Genomic DNA, 24,485 nt, shown 5'->3' with positions numbered 1-24,485 from the left:
TGCCCTGGAGTGGTGAAACTTTGAGTCACATAATGAGCACTTAAAGCCACTTTAAGGTGTTAATGTGCAGACAGTCCAGGGGTTAAGAGGTCTAGGAGCCTCCCAAAATTGCTATGTAACAAGACCTTAGTAAACTGGATCAGGTTAATAACATACAGATTTATTGCCATTTCTTTTTAAGTCCATCAGGTGCTTGGTTCTTTGTCACCTCCTGGCTCTCACCAGCTGTCCAAATGATAAAGTGTGGAGGGGAAGGGAAGGGAAATACCATATTTACTCACATATCGCATGCATGCACACACACATCTCTTTGCCCAAGAAGTCAGACTTCCAAAATTGGAGCACAAGTCTTAAGCAGGGAAGCTGATTTCCTGCTTGGAATAGAAGTACCTGGATTTGATTTCTGCTCTTATTATGCAGCATTACTATCCAGGCAGCTGCTGTAGTCAGTTGACTTAAAGGCTCATTGTTCTTCACTCTGGAGGTGTTAACAATCATCTCTCCTTTTTAATGATTTTGATGTTCCAGTAATCAAGCTAACTTTTCTTCAGGCAGTTTTACTGTCTGCCAGCTGCTCTTAGTCTCTCCTCTATTTCATAGCTTTGTGGGTTCTTTGGCTGTTTTAGAATTATAGATTCACCCATGCAGACCAGTCTTCGGCAGCAGTTAGGATTTCAGCTTTTAGTAAAGCTGGAAAGGGAGGATGAATCAACTGAAGATTAGACTCTCTGTGCCCTATGCTGCTGTAACTTGGGAAAAATCTTTTTTTCTTCATTTTGCTTTTCAAAAACAAGGTGCATTTCTTATTCCAGGGTGTCATGTATGAGAAGAAATATGGTAACTATGTATTGAGATTATGCATTATGGATGCCCAGTATAATGATATGAGGTGATGCATCAGTTTTTTACTTCACTGAACATGTTGAAACAGCTAAGCACAAAAGATGTACAGTATTAGACAGCTTAGAATCTTGGTGACCCAAGAGGGGCTTTTAAAGAGAATATTCTGTATCTTATAATTCATGTCACAGTAGCTTAATATAACACCAGGCATCTTCCTGTTTTAAATCAAGTATCTTTTCTTCTCCAATTCAAAAGTGAGCTAGGGCTGCAAAATGTTGGGACCAACTTCAGTTTGTAATGTCAGAGCACAAACTACAGTTCCCAGAAGGTTGCTGAGGAAGAGAGGAAGCGAAGAAGAGCTTGGACTGCATGTGAAATGACTTGGCAGTTGGAGGGTGGCAGTGAGAGGTGGCAGCTGGAGAGAGATGTGGCAGAGACTAAAAGCAGCCACAGCCGTGCCCAAGCATGGAGCCAAAGTAGGGTCACTAAGTGTTCTGTGGGACCAAAGACTGGTTTGGAGCTCCCTCTTGAGTTGTGGGTGGGTAGGGTTTCTTCAGCCTATATGCTAGGTTGTTAATGTGTGCTATCTTGCTATCTGCTCCTGAGTGGTTTCATCACTGAATCACTGTTTATTACCTGTTATGTATATCCTGCATGTATGTACCCTAATGTTTATTCACCTGTTTGTTTCCTCATCTTAGCCCATTGGCCTGTGATTCTAACCCCCCCAGTATCCCCTATACAAAAATTGGGAGCCCTCCTCTTATGCTTCCTGTGACAGTTTCTGGGGCTCCGGGGTTCAGTACAACTGGAAGGGGCATGATGCAGATGATTAGGGCTAGGTCCACATCCAGCAGGAGACAGTTCATGATGCACTACATTTATCAGTGGAAGCCACTAATTCATGGTAGGGTTTGATACCAGGACAGGTTGCAAACCTCTGACAAGATTGCCCATACCCTGCCTACAGTTGCAGGAACCAGCAATCCCTGTTAGCTTGCGAAGTTGCTTCTGTTTGCCCTTTAGTATTACCTCCATTTCATACCTTAGTTAAGCTGAAGCTCAGTTCCGTTCCCTTTTTTGTCAGAGCACTGGGAACATAAGGAAACTATGTTGTTTGTATCTGATGTGGAAAACACATCCTGTAGAAGTGTCATCAGTATACTGATGGCACGTCTACCCTAAATTCTTTACTGTCTCCTCTGTGGGCTGCATTTACATGTTGAACAAGAATAATCACAAAAGGGAACCTGGCAGAACCCTAGAGATCTAACAATATACAAATAAATATCTATTTTGCCTTCTAAAAACTTGCCCTCTAGCCTTTCCATTGCACTCACTTAGCCAAGATGGAGCAAATAGAAGGGTCAGGTAAAAATTGCAAGCTATAAACAGGAAACACGTAATGGAAGCTACTCCATCACTGCTTTGTACAGCATTAAAGTATGAAGATTAGTCCTAGTTGATAATCAACTGAATTATGAAATCCTCTCTCTCTGGAGGTGAAGCGAAAGATCTGGTTTAATAATGCAATTTTATTGTTGGTGGAAATGACTCTATTCTGAGGCTAACGAAGTGAAGAGGAATACTGCCTAAACTAAAGCACTTAGAAGGTATTCCAGTTTGATCTCTTGTATCATTCCATCTAGAAGGTTAGCAGCATTAGCATTTACTTGATTTTAATGATGCTCATATTTCCTTTAGCTAGACACTGTCTTGCATTGACTTCTAGAGGAACTATTGACAAAACTTTAATTTAATACGGCTTAAGGTCAATTACTTGTAATAAGCGTCTTGGGAGGTTGATAGAGTAGAATGTTAAGTTTAAGCTAGTTGCTAAAGCATATACAGGTGCTGAGAAATCTTATCCCATAATGGCACAGAAGGAATCAATGCCTAGGAGCAGCTTTTAAACAAAAACTAGCTTCTAGCCATTTATTTGAATCTCATAGGTCATAGTTTCATAGTAGGGTGAGAAGGGACCCGAGCAGATCATCAAGTCTGACCCCCTGCCATGGCAGGAAAAAGTACTGGGGTCAAACGACCCCGGCTAGGTGATTGTCAAGCCTTGTCTTAAAGACCCCCAGGGTAGGAGCCAGCACCACTTTGCTTGGAAGTTGGTTCCAGATCCTAGCCACCCTGACAATGAAGTAGCACCTCCTGATGTCTAATCTGAATTCACCCTCTGCCAGCTTGTGACCATAAAAGGCCTGTTCTTTTTTTTTTTTTCTTCAGTAGGTGTCCTAGATGGTGTCTCATTAAATGCAATAACACGTTATTTAAAAAAGTATGCTTTTCTTGTCTTTCAGTTTCAGTATTTAAGAGACCTGTATGTGTAACACTATTTTCCAAACATTTTTTTAAATAAAATATTTATTATTTAAAAAGTGAGTGTGATTACTTAGGGGTGCACCAATAAAGATTTTTTTGGCCGATACTGATGGCTGATTTTTAACGAGCCATATCGGCTGATACTGATCTGATAGCCAATATACAGTCCGGCAGCTTGGAGAGCAGCATCTTGCCAGTAAGTCTGGGGGAGGGGGGGAAGGGGCACAGGGGGGAGGGATCAAGGCCCCCACAGTGAGGGAGGGAGTGGGGTAGGGGCAGGTGCTGCCCAGCTGGGGTGAGGCAAGGTGTGGGACAGAACCACGGGTGGTACATCTGGGGGTGGGGAGGAGGGCAGCTCCTGTTGCTGCGCATACCCCTGGGGGAAGTATGGCAGGGCATGTGCCTTCTGGATTTGTGTGCAGGGTGAAGGTAGGCTGCCTGCTGTGGGCTCAGGGCCAGGGTTGTGCTGGCCTCTTTCTGATGGGGCAGCTGGGCCAGGGCTGTGCTCAGGGTGGGTGGCAATGGCACTGGGAGGGGGGACTATGGGGTGGTTACAGCGAATATTGGGTGGCTATAGCCACCTTGTAGCCCCCCTCCAAGCACCGCTACTGCCCGCCTCAAGCACAGCCCTGGTCCAGCCCTCTGCCAGGAAGAGGCTGATGCAGCCCTGAGCCTGGAGCAGGCAGCCTGCCTTCGCCCTGTGCACAAACCTTGGGGGGGGGGAGGGGTCAGGCACATGCCCCCATGCCTCCCCTGAGGGTGCACACAGCGGTGGGAGCTGCCCTCTGTGTGCCCCCCAGCCCCCAAGCGAGCCATCCATGGCTCTGTCCCATGTCCTACCTACCCTTGCCCCAGCCCCATGTCCTCCCTCACTTGTGGGGCCTCCCTCTGTCCCTCCACAACTAACTACCTTCTCTACTCAAATAGAAGATGAAACTGATTATAAGATGACCCCCCCCCAATAATTAGATTCTATATATGGAAAACCTATAAATTAGTTATCGTTCTCCAGATATAGAATCTAATTATTGGCAGTTTGCCTTGAATTTCTCTCCCTCCCAGTGCTATAGCAGGTAAAATACATTGCTGGGGAGGAGGGGGCAGGTAACTCCTTTGCTCTCTGATTCTCCCCAAGCTTTTCCCTTGGCAGCCCTTTCCCCCTCTCCTTACTGTCAGACCCTGCACTTCCTGATCACATGGGAATGAGGAGCAACTTTGTAAACAATAACTTTGATAATTAAAAATGGCTATAGCCACTTGCATATAGTATCCACAATACATTCATCCAGAATTTATCCATGTACCTTTTTTCTAAACTTCTGCAAATTTTAGCATAGGTAACACAGAAACACATTTTTGAGCAGCACTTTGGCACTTATGCAATAAAAACTTTATTTTTTAAAAACATCCTTTTTCAAGGCCAAATCAGTTCCAAATTCAACTAGGCAAAGCCCAGTAATCAGGTTCCAAAATTCAACTAAACAAGGCTCAGTTTTCAAGTCTGCATGGCTCTAACACTGGGCAACTATCCTTCCTCCCAGGCCCATTGGTCTGGGGCTTTGGATCCCCTCCAAATTGAGGCAGGTATTCTTGTGCAAGCTCCAGACCCAAAGGCCTTAGGGTTCAGATGACCCCCATCTCTTTTGCTCCTATCCAAAAGGAAAGTTTTTCTTCAAGACCAAATCAGTTCCAAATTCAGTTGAGCAAAGGCCAATGGTCAAGTTCCAAAATTTCAACTGAGCAGAGCTCAGTCATCAAATCTGTCTGGCTCTATCATCAGGCAAGTATCCTCCCTCCTCGACCTGTAAGTGTAGGGTGATTAGTGTGGTTTTTAATAAAATATGTAAGGTTCCCATCAGCATGTTTGCCCAGTATGGGCCATGTGTTTTATAGTCATGCTTAGTGTTGGCTGCATTTAATCAACTTAATGGTTGATTTCCATTGCTGAGCACATGCCAACAGCAGTTTAATGATAGACAGTGTATTTAATGAGATTTTCTTGTATGCGATTATAAGATAAGGGGCTTGTTTTCACATGCCAATTTGGGGAAAAAACCTTGTCTTGTATTCAAGTAAATATGGTAATTTATTGCAGTGCTTACTTTGCAGAGGGACCAAGCAGTTCAGGTGGGGCAACAGCCAAGCAGGGGAAAGCCTGAGCATGTGCTTATCTGCTTATCTCCTTGCAGCACTCTTCAAAGGATCTTGAACCAGGGTGCTAGTTGAGAATCACGGCCTTATTACAAAGCCTTACCCGTGTCAGACTCACCCATATGGCTACATTCGCAACAGTGCAGGACTGTTGCATGTGCTGGGAATGATTCTTAATGGATTTTTGCATGTGTTTTAGTAGTGGATTAAACAAGCGCACTCTATTAATTCATTTGAAACACATTGTCAATATGTATGTTCTTCCTGGGTTTTTGAGTGGTTTGTGGATTTTGCTGATACCATATCACAACTTCGTGAGAGAGCTGACATTAGCTTTGGCCAGTTAGCAGCATGGAAAAATAATTTCCTAGGTTGCATTTTGTTCAGACATTGTACTTGAGAAGAAATCCATAATGGATAGTTTTTGCAATAACATGATGGGAAAAGCTTCTGCATAACTCCCTGTAGTGAGGGTTGTCTTACATCCCAAAGCATGCACAATAGCCTTGAAAAAAATGATTAAAGTTAGTGTTATATTGTTCACAAAGGCTTTAATCATTGCTCAGAACCCCACTCAACCTTTTCACTTAAGACCTTGTGGCAATGAGCACTGTGTGAGAATTGTATTTATAGAAGTAGATATGTGTAACACTACTTTTAATTGTTCCCTTCTATTATGAGTGACCTTCTGTGTACCATTCAGTATTTTATCTGCTTCTGTCATGCTCAATACATTTATTTCCTTTGTACATTTAAATGGTCTTAATCTGTTCCTGTTCTGGGAAGTCTTTCCCAGTCTCTAATACTTTTTGTTCCCTTGTCTGGCGCTTTACTTTTTCTGCTATCCTTTATAGATTGATAGCAGTGAACTTCTGGTATGGGAAAGCCTTATATTTATATAATATAATATTTTAAATCTGTATTAAGAAAGGAATAGAGAATAATACTAACATTTTATTCAGACATTTTTTTATTATGCTTTGAGCTCATTACAGTAATGCTTAGGTCTCTCTTGTCAATGGTTTCAGTCAGTTTAGAACCGATCAGTATGAGTAAGTAGTTTAAGAACAGATTTTCTGTGCACACACTCAGTTCTTCAGTTGCAGGCAATGGCATGTGTATACAGAGCACTAGTCAGAGCTTCTGCAGCAAAGCCTGTGGTCATGGTACATATGCCCTATGCTTAAAGGTCATAAAGGGGAGAACTGCCCTGACAGCTCAGTTCCTTTTCATCACCTGTGCCTGAGGGTTTCTGGCTTGCTTGGTGCTTTTACTCATTTTTCCTTGTCACCTTAGTAAGTTTCCTTTACCTAAAATTCCATTTTAAATCCCCTGCAGACGTGCCAGAAGTTTCCTATGACAAATGCAGTTTTGCAATGATTGTTTGGCTCACTAGATTTTACTAATGTTGATGTTTCTGTTAGAAATATTATTAAAAATGCATTATCAATAGCTGTTAGCTCCCATCAATTCAATGCTGTTTTTGCACACCATGCATTTCCTAAATTGAATTCTATGGTTGCAATGTATTTTTGTACTGAGAAGCAAACCTTTTTAATGCTTACACTCTAAAATATATATGGTTGGTCAAAATGAAATAGGTATTTTTTTTAATAGAACAGGAGTGCTTAAAACAATAGAATGGTCTGCTATCAAGTTTGTGTCAGTTTTCTGTTTAAATGTGGAACAGTCACCCTTTGGACACATGGCATGGTAGGCAGGGTTTGGAGAGAGGAGGACAAGCTAGAAATGAGAGAGGTAATCTGTGCATAGCTGGCTGCCCTTTGCAAAATGGCTTGTACTTTCACTGATTGTGAGAAAGTTAAGTCACCGTTTTGAGGTCATAAAAGGAGGGAAGTAGAATTTGGACAAACTACTAGGCCACATCTGCCTGAGATGGTGGCATGAACTTCAGGCAGTAAAATATCTGACACATTATAGCACAGAACACCACTGCTTTTGAAACAATGGTAAGGTTATGAGACTTGCAGTTATTCTCAGGTGACCAGCTACACTATGGGTAGATTCAGGATTTTATGAAGGGGAGTGTGAGAGCACTGACCAGTGCTGTAGGGGTGGCTGTATTCCCACTCCCACTCCTTTCTCATACACACCAGGGTGGACAGACCATGCTGCAGGAGCAGCAGCTGGGAACTTTTAAGACCCTTAAACAGGTAAAAATCTTCCTTCTCCCCTCCCCTTCCTCTCTGTGCTCAGCTGCACCTCCCCTCCCCTCCTGCTGCCCTCCCTTCCCCTCCTCCTGCTGCTTCTGCCCTCGTTTGTCAGGGGAGGGAGAGTTTCAGAGTCATTTCTGCCTTGCTTCAGCCAGGCTGCCCATGGATCCAGGCTCTGCTAGAGACAGCACTGGATGGGTTCCCTTTCCCCATGCCTGTTCCCAGGCTGGCAGGGACCTGTCCCTGTTGTCTCTGGCTGAGCTTGGCTGTGCACAGTTTGGTCAGAGTGGGTCTTGGGCTCCCCATGCCACCCCCAGGGGTGCTGGAGACAGCAGCAGGGGAGGGGAGGGGACATGCCTCTGAGTACTGAGGGGAAGTGGGAAATCCTTGCTTGTTTTGGGGACTTAAAAAAACCCCTGGCTTCTGTGGCATGGTTAACTGAAAGGGGTGGGGGGCATCCATGCCCCTGCTTCTTCCTCTTTACCCCAACCTGCCCCTGAGCTGTACTATGAAAGAGTTTTCAAGGCCAGAAGAAATGTTGGTAACATGTATTTGGTGCTGGGTGTCTAGTTTATCTTGCGGGAAGGGGACATGTTTCAGGTAGTGTCTTGCATGTCAGAGGTCCTGTTTTTGAGCATATCTTTGTCCCTGGAGTGCTCTTTGGTCCTGGACTCCACTTTCCTTTGTGTGTATTGGCAGTATTGGAGATGACATATGGGTATATTCGTGTTCCATGACAAAATCCTGTTTGTGTCCCTGTAATATGCTCAGGTGGCTCAAAAAACAGACTCTGTTGGAGCTCTCATTTCTGACCTTTGTTTTTTTGTAAGACATTTTCATCTACTTTTTATTTTAAGGTGGCACTGCCTAAAGTCCTGGTTGTGACTCTGCTCAGGCACTCCTTTTTCAGTAGCCTAAAAAAATAGTGTTTTGCTGTCCAGACTCCACGGTCATCCACCAAAAATGTGAGGAGGTCTAGGCGTTCAGCACTGTTATGATGATCTACCACAAGGCATGGTGTAGGGCTAGGATGAAATGCTAGCTGTGCTGATTCTATAAGCATATAAGTGCAAATGGAGAAATGGTTGCTCACTGGGATTTGAACACTATCATTTTCCCCCAGTCAGCATGATCCTACAGCAGTAGAGGACATGCAGGTTAACAGAGTGGCTGTTCTGTGGGCACAGTGCAATGCAGGAGAACTTCCAGAACCATTTGCAGCACAGATGCGATCACATGTCCATGAGGATGCAGTAACTTACTGTAACAGTTTCAGATGGAATGACAAACAGCACTGTGCCTCCTCATTTACTGTTTAGTAAGGAACAGCATCATGCAGACACAAGTCCTTTTTAACAAACAGTACAGTTTTAATCTGACAAACAAAACAGTTTTTAATCTAAACAAATACATTTTTTTAATCTGAAATTAAGACTTCATGTAGACAAGCCCGTAGAATTTGTTTGCCTGTTGGAGAATAATGAATAATAGAAATAGTGAATTTTATAAAAACTTAACACTAGATAACCTCTAACACTCTTGCAAAGAGAAGGGGATTAGATAAATTTGATTTCTATATGAACATGACTACTTATATAATTAAATGTCACAAGTTGGTAGTTCTTAGGAAAACAAGTTTTATTTAATTTTGCTCAGTGTTAACTTTCTCCTTTTTTTGTGCAGGTACATCAGAACCTTCCTTTATTGCAAAAAGTGAAGATCGCTTATTTAAGCACTTGTTTCAAGACTATCAGAGATGGGTTCGCCCAGTGGAACGCTTGAATGACACAATAAAAATAAAGTTTGGTCTTGCAATCTCCCAGTTAGTGGATGTGGTATGTATGTTAAATTCCTTTAAAAACAAACTACAAGCAAAGTTTTTCAGAATAGGAAAGTGCTTATGAAAAAAATAGTTCTGTAATTATATACATCTGGGATTTTAAATACAATAATCTAAGAACAGGGTGAGAATGCAAGCCACAGAAAGAGAGAGTCTCTAAGTGAATATGAAGGAAGAACAGGAGGATGTTCAAAGCAGAAGATTGATGAGAAAAAGTAACCTTTCAGCTTAATAAGATTCACATCAAACTTTAGTGAAACTTTAGTATTTGAAGAGTTATGTTTTCTGTTTGTTCAAATTTCAAGCAAGAACGAGCCATATTTTTTATAAACACGGTAATCTGTTTTATTGTTAGTCTGTTACTATAAAAATAAAGACAATCTATTGCAGGAAAGAATAGCAGATAGAATTTCCTTGAGCAATTTAGTTCCATAGAAATGAAGATGACTTCCTGGCATAATATATCATATTAAAGATAGCAACTTTAAATGTACTGACTTCAAAATATTATTTTCAAATTGAGAACCTTTGAAAAATGAGTTTAATGTTTTTAAGAAGAGTAAGAATCATGGAAAGCCTTTTCTGGGCTCTTTATTAACATGGTTTTAAAGGAGCTTCTCAGTTTTTATTTATTTATTACACACACACACACACACACACACTTTATATAGGGAAAGGAAGAATCACTTTTTATGTTAAGATTACTGTTCTGAGAATAGAAAATCAGACCAATATGATTTTCAAGGCCCTGAGTTAAAGTTTATATGATAAGTTATGGTCATCATTTTAACAAAGTCAGTTATCGTTAAATGCAGTGAAAAACTTTTTTTTGCATAAAAACTGCTTTATTTTTATAGGATGAGAAAAATCAGTTGATGACGACAAATGTCTGGTTGAAACAGGTATGTGCAAAATATCTATGGAATATTCTGGTGTACCTGACTAAAATGTAAAATTGTAAAAAAAAAAAAAAAAAAAATTGAAGTGTGTGTGTTACAGGAACTTTATCTAAAAACTGCATAAGCTTAAATTTTGTCTTGTGTACCTGATTTTTAAAAAAAAAAGAATTAATAGCTGTAACACTGTTTCAAAATAATACACTTTTCTAAAAACCACCTGTCTTTACAAAAACAAAACTGTAATAAGAGATTCAAACATTTTAGAAAAGTTTATTTTATAAGTTAAATATGGAAGACATATTTTAACTTTTCTGTAAGAAGCACTAGTTAGGTGTTTTATGGTCAAAACCTATTGTAAGCAACATGCTGTATAAGTGTTTTTGAAAGTATTGTAAAGTTATCCTGCCAAGATAGTATGATGAGCCTTTTGAGATTAACATAGTCTAAGATTTCAGAATCTATAAACCACCTGGAGTTCTAGGGAAATGGACTGGCTGTAAAAAAACAAAACAAAAACAAAAACAAACCCCAAAAAACAAACAAACAAACAAAAAACAAATGTATTTACTTGTAAACAGAAAATGTCTGCAAGTTATAGTAGTCACCACCCAGAGCTAAACTTGGAAATGATTATTAGCATTGCATTTATTTATTACCAAGTTCCCCTTAAACTGCTATATGTTCATTTTTAAATTTTGTCCTACAGTCCTATTATATCACATTTACTTCAAAGAATCTTTAGGGCTGCTACCCATATAAGCACAGAGCTGGCTAACTTTGTATGTGTGGATCTCCCTCCATTTTTCCATTTCCCCTAATACATCTGCCAGGTACACCTGGATATTTCTTTTTGGCTTAACTATTAAATGGTCAAATGAAGGCAGAAGTAGACACAGTTCCCTCCCATCTTGAAGCAGCAGACTGCCTCAGTCTTTGACCTCCTGCCCTCCCAGACTGTCACTGCAAGTACTTAGGTTTGATGGTCAGTTCTGTTGTGCATTAGGCACATTATCTCATTTAAAGGTCTGTCCAAATGATGATCTTTTTGGAGATTCAGTTCGTCTCCTGCACTTCTATATTTTTTTAAAATTCAGAAATATTACCAAACTGCTAAGATACTCATACTGGTGGTCTTTCCAGTACTGATGGAACCAGGAAGTACTAGCAGTCTCTTGAAACAATGGGATTTGTTTTCTGAGTATAGATTTTAGACCACCTTTATGGAAGTGCCCAAACTTCTGGACATTCATTCAAACCACACCTTTAAAATTATCCATTACTATTTATAACTGTTTCCATGTAGGTGAATGTTTTTTTAAATGAAGAAGCTTTAAATATTTGAGTGCCATATAGAAGTGTTGTCAAACAAAATGTCTTTAAAACTGAAGAACTGAAAACTGAACCAGGCACTTCTTGGATCAATGTAATTAAAATCATGGAAACAAGAAGTCTGATCTTTATATTAACTTGTTTCTGCTTTTTTTGCTTTTATGCGCACATTGCCTATGTTAAGTTTTCTTTACAGACATGATTTTTTAACGTTTATCATGTACTTACAGGAATGGATAGATGTAAAATTAAGGTGGAATCCTGAAGACTATGCTGGAATAACATCTATTCGTGTCCCATCAGATTCCATTTGGATCCCAGACATTGTGTTGTACGACAAGTAAGATTGTAATCTATTTTTATAAAATAAACTACTCCTCTCTCATTCTTTACCCAACCTGCTCATAAATTAAGATTTAGGTTCTACAGAATAGTTTATAATCATACGATTGTCATAACACAGTACAAGTAAGGAGGCTGAGTTTATGACTGTATGGGCAACCTTAAATTTGGCATTTCCAGACTTTTGACTAGTTTGTTTTGCAACCTTTATTTTGTTCTTGTATCTATTTTTTAGATATTTAAAAAGAAAAAATAGCTACACAAATTCCTTCATGCAGCACTATTTGCTAGTTAGATATTGGATGTAGTTCTGTTCAAGGATAGTAATAATGCAAAGGATCTTTCAGAATTCCCCCTGGATTTTTAAGTCCCAAGTATACATAATAGCCTGTAGCCACCCATGTGCATTGTTATGGACTGGACTTACACACTGACATATTAAGTAAGTTTCATGCATAGAGATAATCAACCTAGGTAGAATGAATGTCAAATGAAAGTGTCTATTTAACTTTAATATATATGTACAGTCCCTGTAGTTTAATGGTATAATATTTGATAATAAGTCTATTATTGTATTTATAAAATAACATTTGGTGCCATGTGGATTTTTTTAATATCTATATTATTTGGCTACATTAAAATAGATTTTTGCTAGGCTACCACTAAGGACATCTTTTGACTAGGGACTATGTCCAGGAAAAAAATCAGATGTCTAGTGCTTTTATAATGCAGCATTAAAACTGTTTTAAAAAGTATCACATTTTTTTAAACGATAAATTGTTTATAATACCCTTTTCCACAAGCAACTAGATGGTTTTTGCTTAAAAAAACAAAACAATTACTGAGCTGTAAATAAATGTGCAAAATTTATTCTCAGAAGATAAAAAAAATCTCATAAGTATCTGAAATGATACTTTGGAAGCACATCATTATAATCACTTGTCCAAAATGAATGTAATAGTAACATTACTGGTTTTTGTTTTGTTTTTTTTAGTGCAGATGGCCGTTTTGAAGGAACCTCTACAAAAACAGTAGTAAAATACGATGGCACCATTGCTTGGACTCCACCAGCAAACTACAAAAGTTCCTGTACTATTGATGTTACCTTCTTTCCATTTGACCTCCAAAACTGCTCTATGAAGTTTGGTTCCTGGACTTATGACGGCTCACAGGTTGATATAATTCTAGAAGATTATGATGTTGACAAGAGAGATTTTTTTGATAATGGAGAATGGGAAATAGTAACTGCAACAGGAAGCAAAGGGAACAGAACTGATGGATGCTGCTGGTATCCATTTATTACTTATTCATTTATAATCAGACGTTTGCCTCTTTTCTACACGTTGTTTCTCATTATTCCCTGTATAGGACTTTCATTTTTAACTATCCTCGTCTTCTATCTTCCTTCAAATGAAGGTGAAAAAATCTCTCTTTGTACTTCAGTACTGGTGTCTTTGACTGTCTTCCTTCTTGTCATAGAAGAGATTATTCCATCATCTTCTAAAGTTATACCACTTATTGGAGAATATTTGGTGTTTACTATGATTTTTGTGACACTGTCCATTGTGATAACTGTCTTTGCTATTAATATTCATCATCGTTCCTCCTCTACACACAATGCTATGGCACCATGGGTCCGCAAGATATTTCTTCATAAACTTCCAAAACTACTTTGCATGAGAAGTCATGTAGATAGATATTTTGCTCGGAAAGAAGAAAGTAGCAATATCAGTGCATCAGAATCATCCAGAAATACCTTGGAAGCAGCTCTAGATTCCATCCGATACATTACAAGACATGTCATGAAGGAGAATGAAGTTCGTGAGGTGTGTGTATTAGTCACGTTGCACTCATTTGGTAAGATTAGAAATTAGAATGTGAATCTAAATGATGGCATAGAGTACACATCCCTTACTGTATTTTAAGTATGCCAATGACCAGAGGTAGCTTGACATGAGTTAGCATTTCTGTCTGTCATGTTTTTAATAGAAGCAGTGCCATGACCTCATAAATAAATAAATAAAAATACAAGTATGGCAAAGTGTATGTATTTATCAAGGCTTCTTATACAATCTCTGTGGCCTTCTTGTACATTCAAGCCTGTTATGGTCTTTCTAAAAATATATTCTTTTAATTATTTATAAAGGCTTTAGAGTTATTTAGCCAATTACATTAGTCTACATTGTAAATCTTTTTTTACTTTTTATTTTTGCCAGGAGTGTATTTAGGAGCTGTTCTATTTTTACATTATTACAGGGAAGTAAATGCTCATAATTCTGATGTTTTTTAAGTTTAAAATTCATTGCTTTTTATAATAAACATGTGGTGTCGTACCAATTCATCTTAAAAATATAACTTAAAAAAAAAGATTTCAAAATCAGAAATAGTACTACTCAGAAAAAATTAGCAGCTGTAAAATTCAAATCAAAACTATTTTATGTATAATAGACTTCTAAGTACTGCCCCAAGTTGTAGTTTGATTAAATGTGAGTGGTAACTGTTGTATATCTTATATCAGAGGAGTGTGTTTAAATCATCAGCATTTTAAAAGGTGTTTTTCAGTCCATAAGTCCTCACCCCAAAGTTGCCTTTTTTAAATGGATGGTAAGTTATAGGATCATAGGAAAGTAGGATTGGAAGGGTAGTCACAGGTCATGTAGTCCAGCCCTCTACTCAAGGCAGGATTATCCCTAACTAAACCATCCCAGCCAAGTAGCTGTTTAACCTACTCTTGAAAACTTCCAAGGATGGAGATTCCACAACTTCTCTAGGTAGCCTGATCCAGTGTGTTGTTATAAAGGTGACATCAGTTAAGAGCATCTTTAATGTATTTTTTCCTTGTCCAAAATTTGTTGGAACTTCTACAGCCTAAACACACTATTTCAGGCCATTGTAGAAGTGTTTGAAAATATATAACACAAAATAACAACTTTGCTGTGTGACTTGGTGCGTAATAGCTTTTGATGTTATCATACAGTTGCTGCTGGCAAGGCATAGGCCTCCCATAACACATCTTCCAGAGCTGACCTGACCTACATGGGAAACTAGTCTGTATGTCTGTTGCCTATTCTCCCAGGTCTGCTTATCTGCTGCTTTCCCAAGTCTCTCCTGATGTTCATTCTCATGGGAGTAGCAGTCTACATGTGCATAACTGTAGCACATCCCTAAAATAGCATCTCTTTAGCCTCATGTTTTACATAGTACTAACTGAAGTACCTGTTCTTCGCTTGGGTTGTTATTTTTGTAGTTGCAGGGTTTGTTTATTTTCAAAGAACTAAGTACAACATATTTAGGTAAAAAATATTGTTTATTTTTCAAGAACATAGTACAACATATTTAACATTTAATATTTAAAGTGGAGTGAAGAAAAAAAGGGCAAACATCAATATAATAATGACAATTGAACTGAATTCACTTTATCCAAAATGGAGTGGTGTCAGTTTGTTATCTGAAGTAATCCTAGTCAATAGAAGCCCCAAGAAGGGTCAAGTGAAAAATAACTTGCCTATAATTTTCCTTGGGTGGTATTCAGTGATTTTTGGAAAGTTGAGCATAGATTGGACTAGCCATTCTCAAGTTATAACCAAACATACGTCTAGACATGCCCTTCATTTTTTTATATATATAATATACACACACACACACACACACACACACACACACACACCATTTCTTGTGTACAGTATGATATTAAATGTATAGTTTCTTTGTGTGTATTATGGCTACAATATAGTTGTAGTCAGTATTGTCCTTTGGGTGTTATGACACTGATTTTTCTTTCGTTCTCACTGCACAACTCCACTGATTTGGTTTTCATTGGAATAAATGAGGCTTGTTTAGTTTTTCCAATGTGGTGTTGAACTGATAAGCTTTTTGCAGTGAATTATTAGGGTGTTTTTAAGGAAAATGTGTGCAGTGGTATTTGAATGTGCATTTAGGACCTGGGCATTCAAATTACTGCATGCTTGAATATGAGCTGGAAGTGCTACAATTGCTTTTCTGCTTTATCAGTTGCATTCTTTGCCATAATGTTGCATTATCCTATTGTTTATAATTTAAATATGTTAAATACAGTTGTATGAGCAAAACACCAAAAAGAAATAAAAATGCAATCCAGGGTCTTGATTCTGCAATGAGATTCACACAGACACACCCCTACACCCATGCAAAGTTTATTGTAAGATGAGAACCTAAGCATAGAAACTAGAACTCTTGTAATTATTTTTACTGAGAGATAATTGAGGGGAACAAAAGCAAACAACAAGGAGTCAAAACTTTAGAGGACCAATCCTGCAAACAGTTGGTAGCAAGTGATGTTCTTATTTTTGGTCTTGCCTTTAAAGTGGGACTGGGTTCAGCAGTTTTTCTCATTTAGGGCTCTATGTGGTAGAAAACATTTGCACAATGACATGACAAAAAGCCCTTATTTCTTCCTCACAGTTTAAAGATTTTGATAACTTCTCGGACTGTGAACTATTGACTAATTTTACAAAAACTTCTAGGTTAACCATATTCAACTTTACCTTTCTAGTTAATGTAACTACAGAATAACAATGGTATTTTGTAGATAAATTCTATCACATGTAGGCAAAACTGTTGTTCAGATTTTGGATGAATTTGATTCTTGCTAAAAAGACCCTGAAGAACACAATTTTATAAATACACAAATTCCATAAATACACAACTCCTGTCCTAAACCAAAAAGCCCATTCCACTTGCATTCTAATTTTATTGAGAAGAAACTCTGTTGTTGTAGCTGCCTGATGCAGATAGATGTTCAATTTAAGGACACCCACAAACTTCAGTGTCTTCAGTTCCCAGGAAGTTCTGGGTGACCAGCATTTTTCAGGGTTAGGTTCTGATTTTGTGACTCTGGCTAATGGGCTATAATTAATATATGTTCTGCCCTCTTCACAAAGGGGGTTTGCTTTCCTGCTCTAGCTCACAGTGTAACAATACAAAAATGAGATTGGTTGTTTATGAAGTTGGCATAATTGAAAATGGACACCGTGGATTGTCTGAATGAACACTGTATTTGGTGTTGTATTTTTCAAGTGTTCTGTAGTATTCCATATTGATCATTTTTTGTTTTTTGTTTTTTAGGTGGTTGAAGACTGGAAATTTATAGCTCAGGTGCTTGATCGAATGTTTTTATGGACTTTTCTTCTGGTTTCAATAATTGGATCACTTGTGTTGTTTATTCCTGTTATTCATAAATGGGCAAATATAATTGTACCAGTCCATATAGGAAGCACAAATACATAAACTATTTTTGAGGTGCCGTTACTCTTCTGAACCCTATTCATAAAAGGTGTCCAGTAGCTCTATAGTTATGCAAATTCTATGTAGGGCACATTTTAAAAACTGAATTATAAAAACTGAAACATTTTTATGTTTAAGCAATGTATTTTAGAATAGAGTATTGCTGAGTGTTAGTTTAAGAATTAATTTCTACATCAGTCTGGATAAAACCAGAAAGACTTTTTCAGACATTTGCATGTATGCTATGCCAAAAAAGAATACAGTAGGTTGCTACCTATTGGATGTGCCTACACGTTGCCCTACTGTGATGTAGCAGTAGACGCACGTGATTGCCAGCTACATTGCCATAGGGCGCACTCCCTGGGTATAGTGCACTGCCATGGCGACATAGCGGCAAAATGTAACTATGTGCCATGCGCAAGGCACAGTAACTGCCGGTACCACGCTCTACTTTTGTTTTTCCAAACGGAAATACTAAACCATGGTGGCACAGCATAGCAGTGTTACCATATGGCACCCATAGCAAACTCAGAACTTGTTTTTAGATGCTGATTGTTTAGAGCTGGCAAAATACTATGTATATTGTTTGACTGAGTATTAAACATTTGCACATGTTTATGTAATAGTGTTTTGGTTTGTTACTTCAGTTTATTACAATGGGTGGCAGAGGATTTTTAAGAAAACTAACTCTTTTAAGCATGTTGGAAAATTCCAGGGCTTTTTTTAGAACAAATGAAAACGCAAAGAATTCAAAAACAATAACAAGCTTTTCTAACACACTTGTTAAAATATGTAAATAAAAATAGTGATCTGCACTTCAATATTTTGTCTTTATTTGTAAATTCTAAATGAAAATTGCTCAACTTTAAAGACAGCTCAGTTTTTACCTGAAGTTTGGAATTAGTACTACATTGCAGTTCTATAATGGTTCATAAAAAATAAGCATCGGCATCTGTATAAGGCAGGGATATATATTACCGTCTCACACTTCACATATGGAAAATGAGGGAAAGAATTCTGGCAGACAGGAAATCAAGATCTCCTGATTTGGGGCCGGGGTAGGGGGGAATCCAGTATTTGTATGGCAAGACTGTTTTTTTCTACTACTGTTTACAAAAAACATTTTGAGGGGAAAAAATGGTTTTAGAAGAAATACAATTTGGGGAATTCTTTTGTTTGAATGAAACTTACTCGAGAGATGCATAAGCTGTTTAGTTAACTAAATAGAATTAATTGAATTTTCACACATTTATTAACTGATAGTCCTGAAATTGTCCTATCATTTTTAGAGCTGGGCCTAGGACTGAATTATAAATAATTGAGCTTAAGTGGTGCCATATGATCTATTTTTTTGGAGTTTTCAGATTTCTTTGGTATGGCAACATGACAATATTACATGACAAAAGTAGATTTTGGGCATTGGTTTTATTGCATATTAATTTAGTTTAAAGCAAAGTTCTCTCTCAATGTTTTTAATTCAAGTAAAAACTCTCTAATAGAATCTGGTCTACCCCTGATTTTTCCTGTACTATATTGTTATAACATTTCATATGGAAGCTATGTTCTAACATACAGGTTTATTTCATTAAGAAATACCTTGTTTAAATAGTTACCTAAATGTTTATATTTGCTATTTAATTACTGTGAAAAGATGATGTCGTATGCAATAAGTTTAGGAAGGTGTCTCTCTTATGGAAAATGACAGATTTCTGCCTTAGAGGTAAATGGCACTAATTGCAGCCTTGAAGACTTGGGCTCTTCTTTTTCCCCTTTCTTTGCAATAATCGCAAGTGTCCTCCTGCTGACCATCGCACTGGAATTCTTCTTTTCTTTGCTTTTGAACATATACAGTAACCCTGATTGTTGCCTCGCATCCCATTTCTTCCCTTTGGAGTAATTTTCTTGGTTTTGTATTACGGTTTTGTTAGGTTTGTAAACAGGAGGGCAAGTACATATGCTTGAGATGTGCCTAACTTTCCTTCTTTGGTTGTAATCAGACATTTAACTCTGCTTACGTTGTCTTATTTAATTTGAAAGCAACAAGGTACTGTACCCACATCTAAGATGACTCTAATTTTAAGAGGATCCATCAATAATTAGATTCTAGACATGAGAAATTGATAAATTTGTTGTAATTTTCCATGTGTACAATCTCATTTTTGCAGGCTCATCTTAAATTAATTCCCCCCACTGCTGCAGTGGAGCAGACAGCAGCAGGGGGCTGGTGGTAGTATGACAGGCAACAGGGGAGTTGAGCCTTGACTCCTGTCCCTTGCCACCTACCCCACCCACCTGTGTGCTCCCCTCCTGGTGCCTGCATGCCCCATGCTTGTACACCCTGCTGCTTGCTATCCTCCCACTTGCACCTGTCTCACCTTCCCCCCCGTCCCAGCACCTGCCCCACTGCTGTTTCCCTCCCTTTCTGTCTGTCCCCTCCCTCATGCCTGCCCCAATGCTTACCCCTCCCTGCAGTGCCTAAATCCCCAGTACCTGTCCTCCCCTTCTGCCTGCCCCCTCCCCACCCTGGGGTCTGAGTCAGAGCTCCCCTCTGCTTGTACTCAAATCTAAGATGAGGGGCTTCCCCTCATGTTGAATGGGGAAAGAAACCTTATCTTAGATTCAGATAAGTATGGTATGTGCTTTGACCTATGGTATAACTTCAGTATCTTGGTAACTTTTAGTAGATGGGCAGCACCCATGTGTGCTGGGTGCAGAACTTGTTTTGGATGCTTGTGTCCTCTTACATTCATAGAATTATAGAAAATCAGGCTTGGAAGGGACCTCAGGTGGTCATCTAGTCCAACCCCCTGCTCAAAGCAGGAGCATCCCCAATGAGATCATCCTAGCCAAGGTTTGTCTAGCTAGGTCTTAAAAACCTCCAAGGCTGGAGAGTCACAACCACTCTTCTAATGCTTTACTGGCATGAGATGGTGAGAAAATTCTTCCTAATATCTAACCTAAACTTCCTTTGTTGCAACTTGAGACCATTGCTCCTTGTTCTGTCATCTGCCACCACTGGGAACAGTTTAGCTCCATCCTCTTTAGAACTACCTTTAAGGTAGTTTAAAGCTGCTATTAACACCCGCCCCCGCCCCCCATAATCTTCTCTTCTCCAGACTAAATAAGCCCGGCTCCCTCAGCGTCTCCGTAGAAATGATGTGCCCCAGGTCCCTCGCTATTTTTGTTGCCCTCTGCTGGACTGTCTCCAATTTGTCCACATCTTTTCTCTAGTGGGGAGTCCAAAATTGGACATAGTACTCCAGATGTGGCCTCACAAGTGCTGAATAGAGGGGAAGAATCTTTCTTTGATCTGCTGGCAACACCCCTACTAATGCAGCCCAGTATTTCGTTAGCCTTCTTAGCAGCAAGGGCACACTGTTGGCTCATATTTAGGTTATTATCCACTGTACCCCCCAGGTCCTTTTTTGCAGAGCTGGCTGATTAGCCAGTTGGTGCCCAGTCTGTACCAGTGAATAGGGCAGTTCTGTCCTAAGTGCGGGACCTTGTCAGGATGTCTTTTGGCCCAATCCTCCAATTTGAAGTTTCTCTGAATCCTAGCTCTACCCTGCAGCGTACCTAGTATTCCCCCCAGATTGGTGTCATCTGCAAACTTGTTGATGGTGAACTCTATGCCATCTTCCAGGTCGTTGATGAAAATATTGAACATAGCCAGCCCCAGCATGGACCCTTGTAACACTCCACTTGATACCAGCTGCCAACTGGACATCAAGCCATTGATTTACTACCCTCTGAGCCCAGCGATCCAGCCAGTTTTCTATCCACCTTACAATCCATTCATGAAACCTGTACTCCTTTAGTTTGCTTGTGAGAATGTTGAGGGAGACGGTATCAAAAGCCTTGCTAAGGTCAAAGTATATCATGTCCACTGCTCTTCCTCTATCCACAGAGCCAGTCATCTAATCATAGAAGGTATGACTTGCCCTTGGTGAATCCATGCTGACTGTTCCTAATCTTCTTCTTCAAGTGCTTAAAAATGGATTCTTTGAGGACCTGCTCCATGGTTTTTGCAATAGCCGAGGTTAGGCTGCCTGGTCTGTAGTTCCTTGCATCCTCCTTCTTCCCTTTCTTAAAGATAGGCACTATATTTGCACTTTTCCAATAATCTGGGACCTCCCGAAGTCACTACAAGTTTTCAAAGATGATGGCCAGCAGCTTTACAATCACATCAGCCAACTCCCCTGGCAACTTCGGATATATTGCATCCAGCACCGTGGACTTGTATATGTCCAGCTTTTCTAAATAGTCCCTAACCTGTTCTTTTTGCCACTTGGCTGCTTACCTGCTCCCCAAACTGTGCTGCCTGGTGCAGCAATCTGGGAGCTGAACTTGCCTGTGAAGACTGAGGTGAAAAACGCATTGAGTACTTCAGCCTTTTCTGTGTTATCTGTTACTAGGTTGCCTTCCCCATTCAGTAAGGGACCCACATTTTCCCTGATCATCATCTTGTTGCTAATCCTTGTAGAAACCCTTCTTGTTACTCTTCACACCGCTTACTAATAATGTTATCAGTGTTTCTGCTTGCATTCACAGTGCACATATTTTTACTTCTGCAACTATATTATTTGAACAAGGGAGCATGGTCTTCCCAGCTGATTCCAACCTCTTCTGCTCCTGTTTTTTCCCCTTTTTGCAACGGGTACAATGGGGACCAATCCTTGTATAGGTATTAATATCCATTTTGCCAAATTTGTGAAGTGTTTTAAATCATTTCTGTAGTTTAGATACATTATTTAAGGATAAAATGGTGAACACCAGAATTTCTAGGTGCAGTGGTTCATCCTCAGGGGTTCCTTTGTGTTTTCTAAAACCAAACTATTTTTAAGAGTTCTGTGCTCCTGGGTCTGTGTTTTTTGTGAATTACTCAGTTCAGAGTGCAGAAATTACCTAGTTATATAACACTCCATCTGTCACACATGCAAAATAAAGAAACAACATGTACTCTTGTGACAGCTCAATTCTCTTTATTTTCATAAAACATTACATCTGATGATAGTATCAACTGCTGTATTTCCAAGAACATTTCCAAAGAATCTGGTATAGAGTGAATGACTTGCATTTATACCAAATATCACCCCATTACAAATACTTAGGTATATTGTTTACTTTTGCTCCTATATCATGCTCCTATATGCATATCTATGGTTATTGTCAAAACATATATTATGGGATGTAAGCCTTAGAAACAGTTTACCCACACACTTTACAGGATTCTTTAATGTGCCGAAACTAGTACTTTGCTGTTGCATGGCACTGTCGCTATTTTAATCTTTCAGTGAGCTAGTTATGCTAAATGGGGGTTGTGTGTGGTGTTTTTGTTTAGTTTTGTATGTAAATAAGGTACAACTTGGTTTGAATATCTTGACATCTTGCTGACAATCATGTTTTGTGACACAGAAAGGGATGGGCAGAATCAAATGATGGCTGCTGGCTATCTTCATATAATACCCAGTTTTAAAATTACTTTCCCACTCTTCATTCCCCTCAACTTTTTTATTGATTTTTACATACATTGTAAAACAAGAAGCTTCACTTCAGCAAAATAGTTGAGGATCTAAACTTTTTAAAGGCTGTATGCTTGAATTGTATCACTTATGACCTTGCTTTCAGAAGATCTCATCACATCCTAAAGGGATTTTATTTAACAGAAGCCATGCTGTTGAAAGTAAGTCAGCATCCTAAATATATTAGCCTTCCCTTGGCCTTGTGGACACTATGGGAATACTGTGGTTTTCTCCTACTGATGACGTCTGTGTTGAACCCTCAACATGCTCCTGTACATTTTTTGTACGTAAACTGCTTTTTCTCCAGTTCTAGTAAAAGATGTCTGGTAAATCTGGAGAATATTACTTTGAAATTAACTAAATAACATTTTTAAAAAATCAGTTAATTTTTTTTTCACACTGATTATGAATCTTGCTGGGTCAAACATAGCGACCCTAGAGTTGTTGTTAAACTACTAATACAACTTCACGTGGAGAAACATGTGGCATAAAAAAAAGGCATACCATGTTTGGTCACCAAACATGATGCTTCCTTTTAGAACACAATATTTTTAATTTCTACACTTCATCTCCAGCCATAAGGGGTTGTAAGAACAATCCTGCTGTTCCGAGAATACATACCAGGATAAATACCCATAGAAAAATGCGATCAATTACCATGGCCACATACTTCCAATCGTCTTGAATCTGGAAAATAAACAAAGGAAATAGCAAGTGTATGTATTTAGTGGATTGACAAATGCATGATGAGACCTGTGTTCAACAAAAACGTTCTTGGAATGTATGTACATCCATCCTGAAAAGGCCACTTTTGAAACATGTTTTGGAATAAGAGAAAAGCACGTCAGTTTGCTACACACTAGTCTCATAATGATTTTTGATTGAGTTCAGCTGAAGCTTATTTGGTCTGAGTTGTAGAAGCCATCTTTTAAAGCTGAAATTAGCATTATAGCATAATTTCAAATAAAACTATTTATTCTTTTTTTTTAGCCTGGCAGCACCTCAGCATAGGTGGCAACTCTTCTGTGATCAAATATTGGGATTGTAGGGGGTACGCTGAAATAGGTAATGTTGACCACCCAATCACTTGAGGAACTTAAGCCCCACTGCAGGTTATCAAATAAATTTCTCCTGCTGAAGATGCTGAGAGGTATGTGCATGGGAGAGCAGAAGAGAATTGACATTTATGACTGAAAAGCTCAACACAATTAATTGATACTGACAACACCTGCATGCTATGTCTTGACATATCTTAATAAAAGATGATTATGTATGATAGCCTTTCTCTTGTCTCATGCACCCTTTCATATTTCAGGGTTTGGGGAGGAAGGTGTATTCCACGGTTTTCGCATTGGACAATAATAAACATTTTAAAAATGTTAAGAACTGATGTTAGGTACAGCTTTAGTTAGTGCACTTTAATTTTAACTGGCGTTTTTAAACTCAGACAGTTCATCTTTACTACAGCTTCCCTAGTTTTACATTATATACCTGCACAATTCTTTTTTAAGCTTATTCCAAAAGTTAGTAATGCAGTTTTATTTTTGAAGCAGAAAGTAATTTTTCTAAGCTAAAATATATTTTTTAAAAATGAGTCCTGAATAAGGCTTTGATTCAGCAAAACAAACAAAAAAAGCTAAAAAAAAACCCCAACACCCACCCCCCACAAAACCCACCCAAGCCCAACTTTAAGTTAAATAGATGCTTGTGATATTGGAATGTATTGCTTTCTCCTTCTCTTTGTATGACTGAGAAACATCCATAGCCAGAGGAAACTCCCCTCTGTTTATTA

The 24,485-nt window shown here is 38.8% G+C and overlaps 2 protein-coding genes across 4 annotated transcripts in view; one reads left to right on the top strand and one right to left on the bottom strand.

Annotated features, from left to right (window-relative positions):
* CHRNA5 (cholinergic receptor nicotinic alpha 5 subunit) overlaps nucleotides 1–17,787 on the top strand; it is a 23,284-nt gene extending 5,497 nt beyond the window's left edge. For 2 of the 3 annotated variants that reach the window (XM_090028236.1, XM_090028238.1), the window contains 5 exons: nucleotides 9,183–9,334; nucleotides 10,197–10,241; nucleotides 11,798–11,907; nucleotides 12,904–13,735; nucleotides 17,013–17,787. In XM_090028236.1, the coding sequence (XP_089884362.1) occupies nucleotides 9,183–9,334; nucleotides 10,197–10,241; nucleotides 11,798–11,907; nucleotides 12,904–13,735; nucleotides 17,013–17,174 (1,301 nt within the window). In that variant the 3' untranslated portion in view covers nucleotides 17,175–17,787. Of the gene's footprint in view, nucleotides 1–9,182; nucleotides 9,335–10,196; nucleotides 10,242–11,797; nucleotides 11,908–12,903; nucleotides 13,767–17,012 lie in introns of all 3 variants that reach the window. The other variant, XM_090028237.1, reaches the window with a different exon arrangement.
* Nucleotides 17,754–24,485, bottom strand: part of CHRNA3 (cholinergic receptor nicotinic alpha 3 subunit) — a 15,707-nt gene continuing 8,975 nt past the window's right edge. Inside the window, exon 6 of the mRNA XM_090028239.1 lies at nucleotides 17,754–23,380. Coding sequence (XP_089884365.1) covers nucleotides 23,252–23,380 — 129 coding nt within the window. The 3' untranslated portion in view covers nucleotides 17,754–23,251. The remainder of the gene's footprint in view (nucleotides 23,381–24,485) is intronic.

The sequence above is a fragment of the Crocodylus siamensis genome, chromosome 15, assembly GCF_052110815.1.
Source record: "Crocodylus siamensis isolate JL-2025a chromosome 15, ASM5211081v1, whole genome shotgun sequence".
NCBI lineage: Eukaryota > Metazoa > Chordata > Crocodylia > Crocodylidae > Crocodylus > Crocodylus siamensis.
Note: the sequence above shows the minus strand (reverse complement) of the source record. Positions and strands in the feature narration are given on the sequence as shown.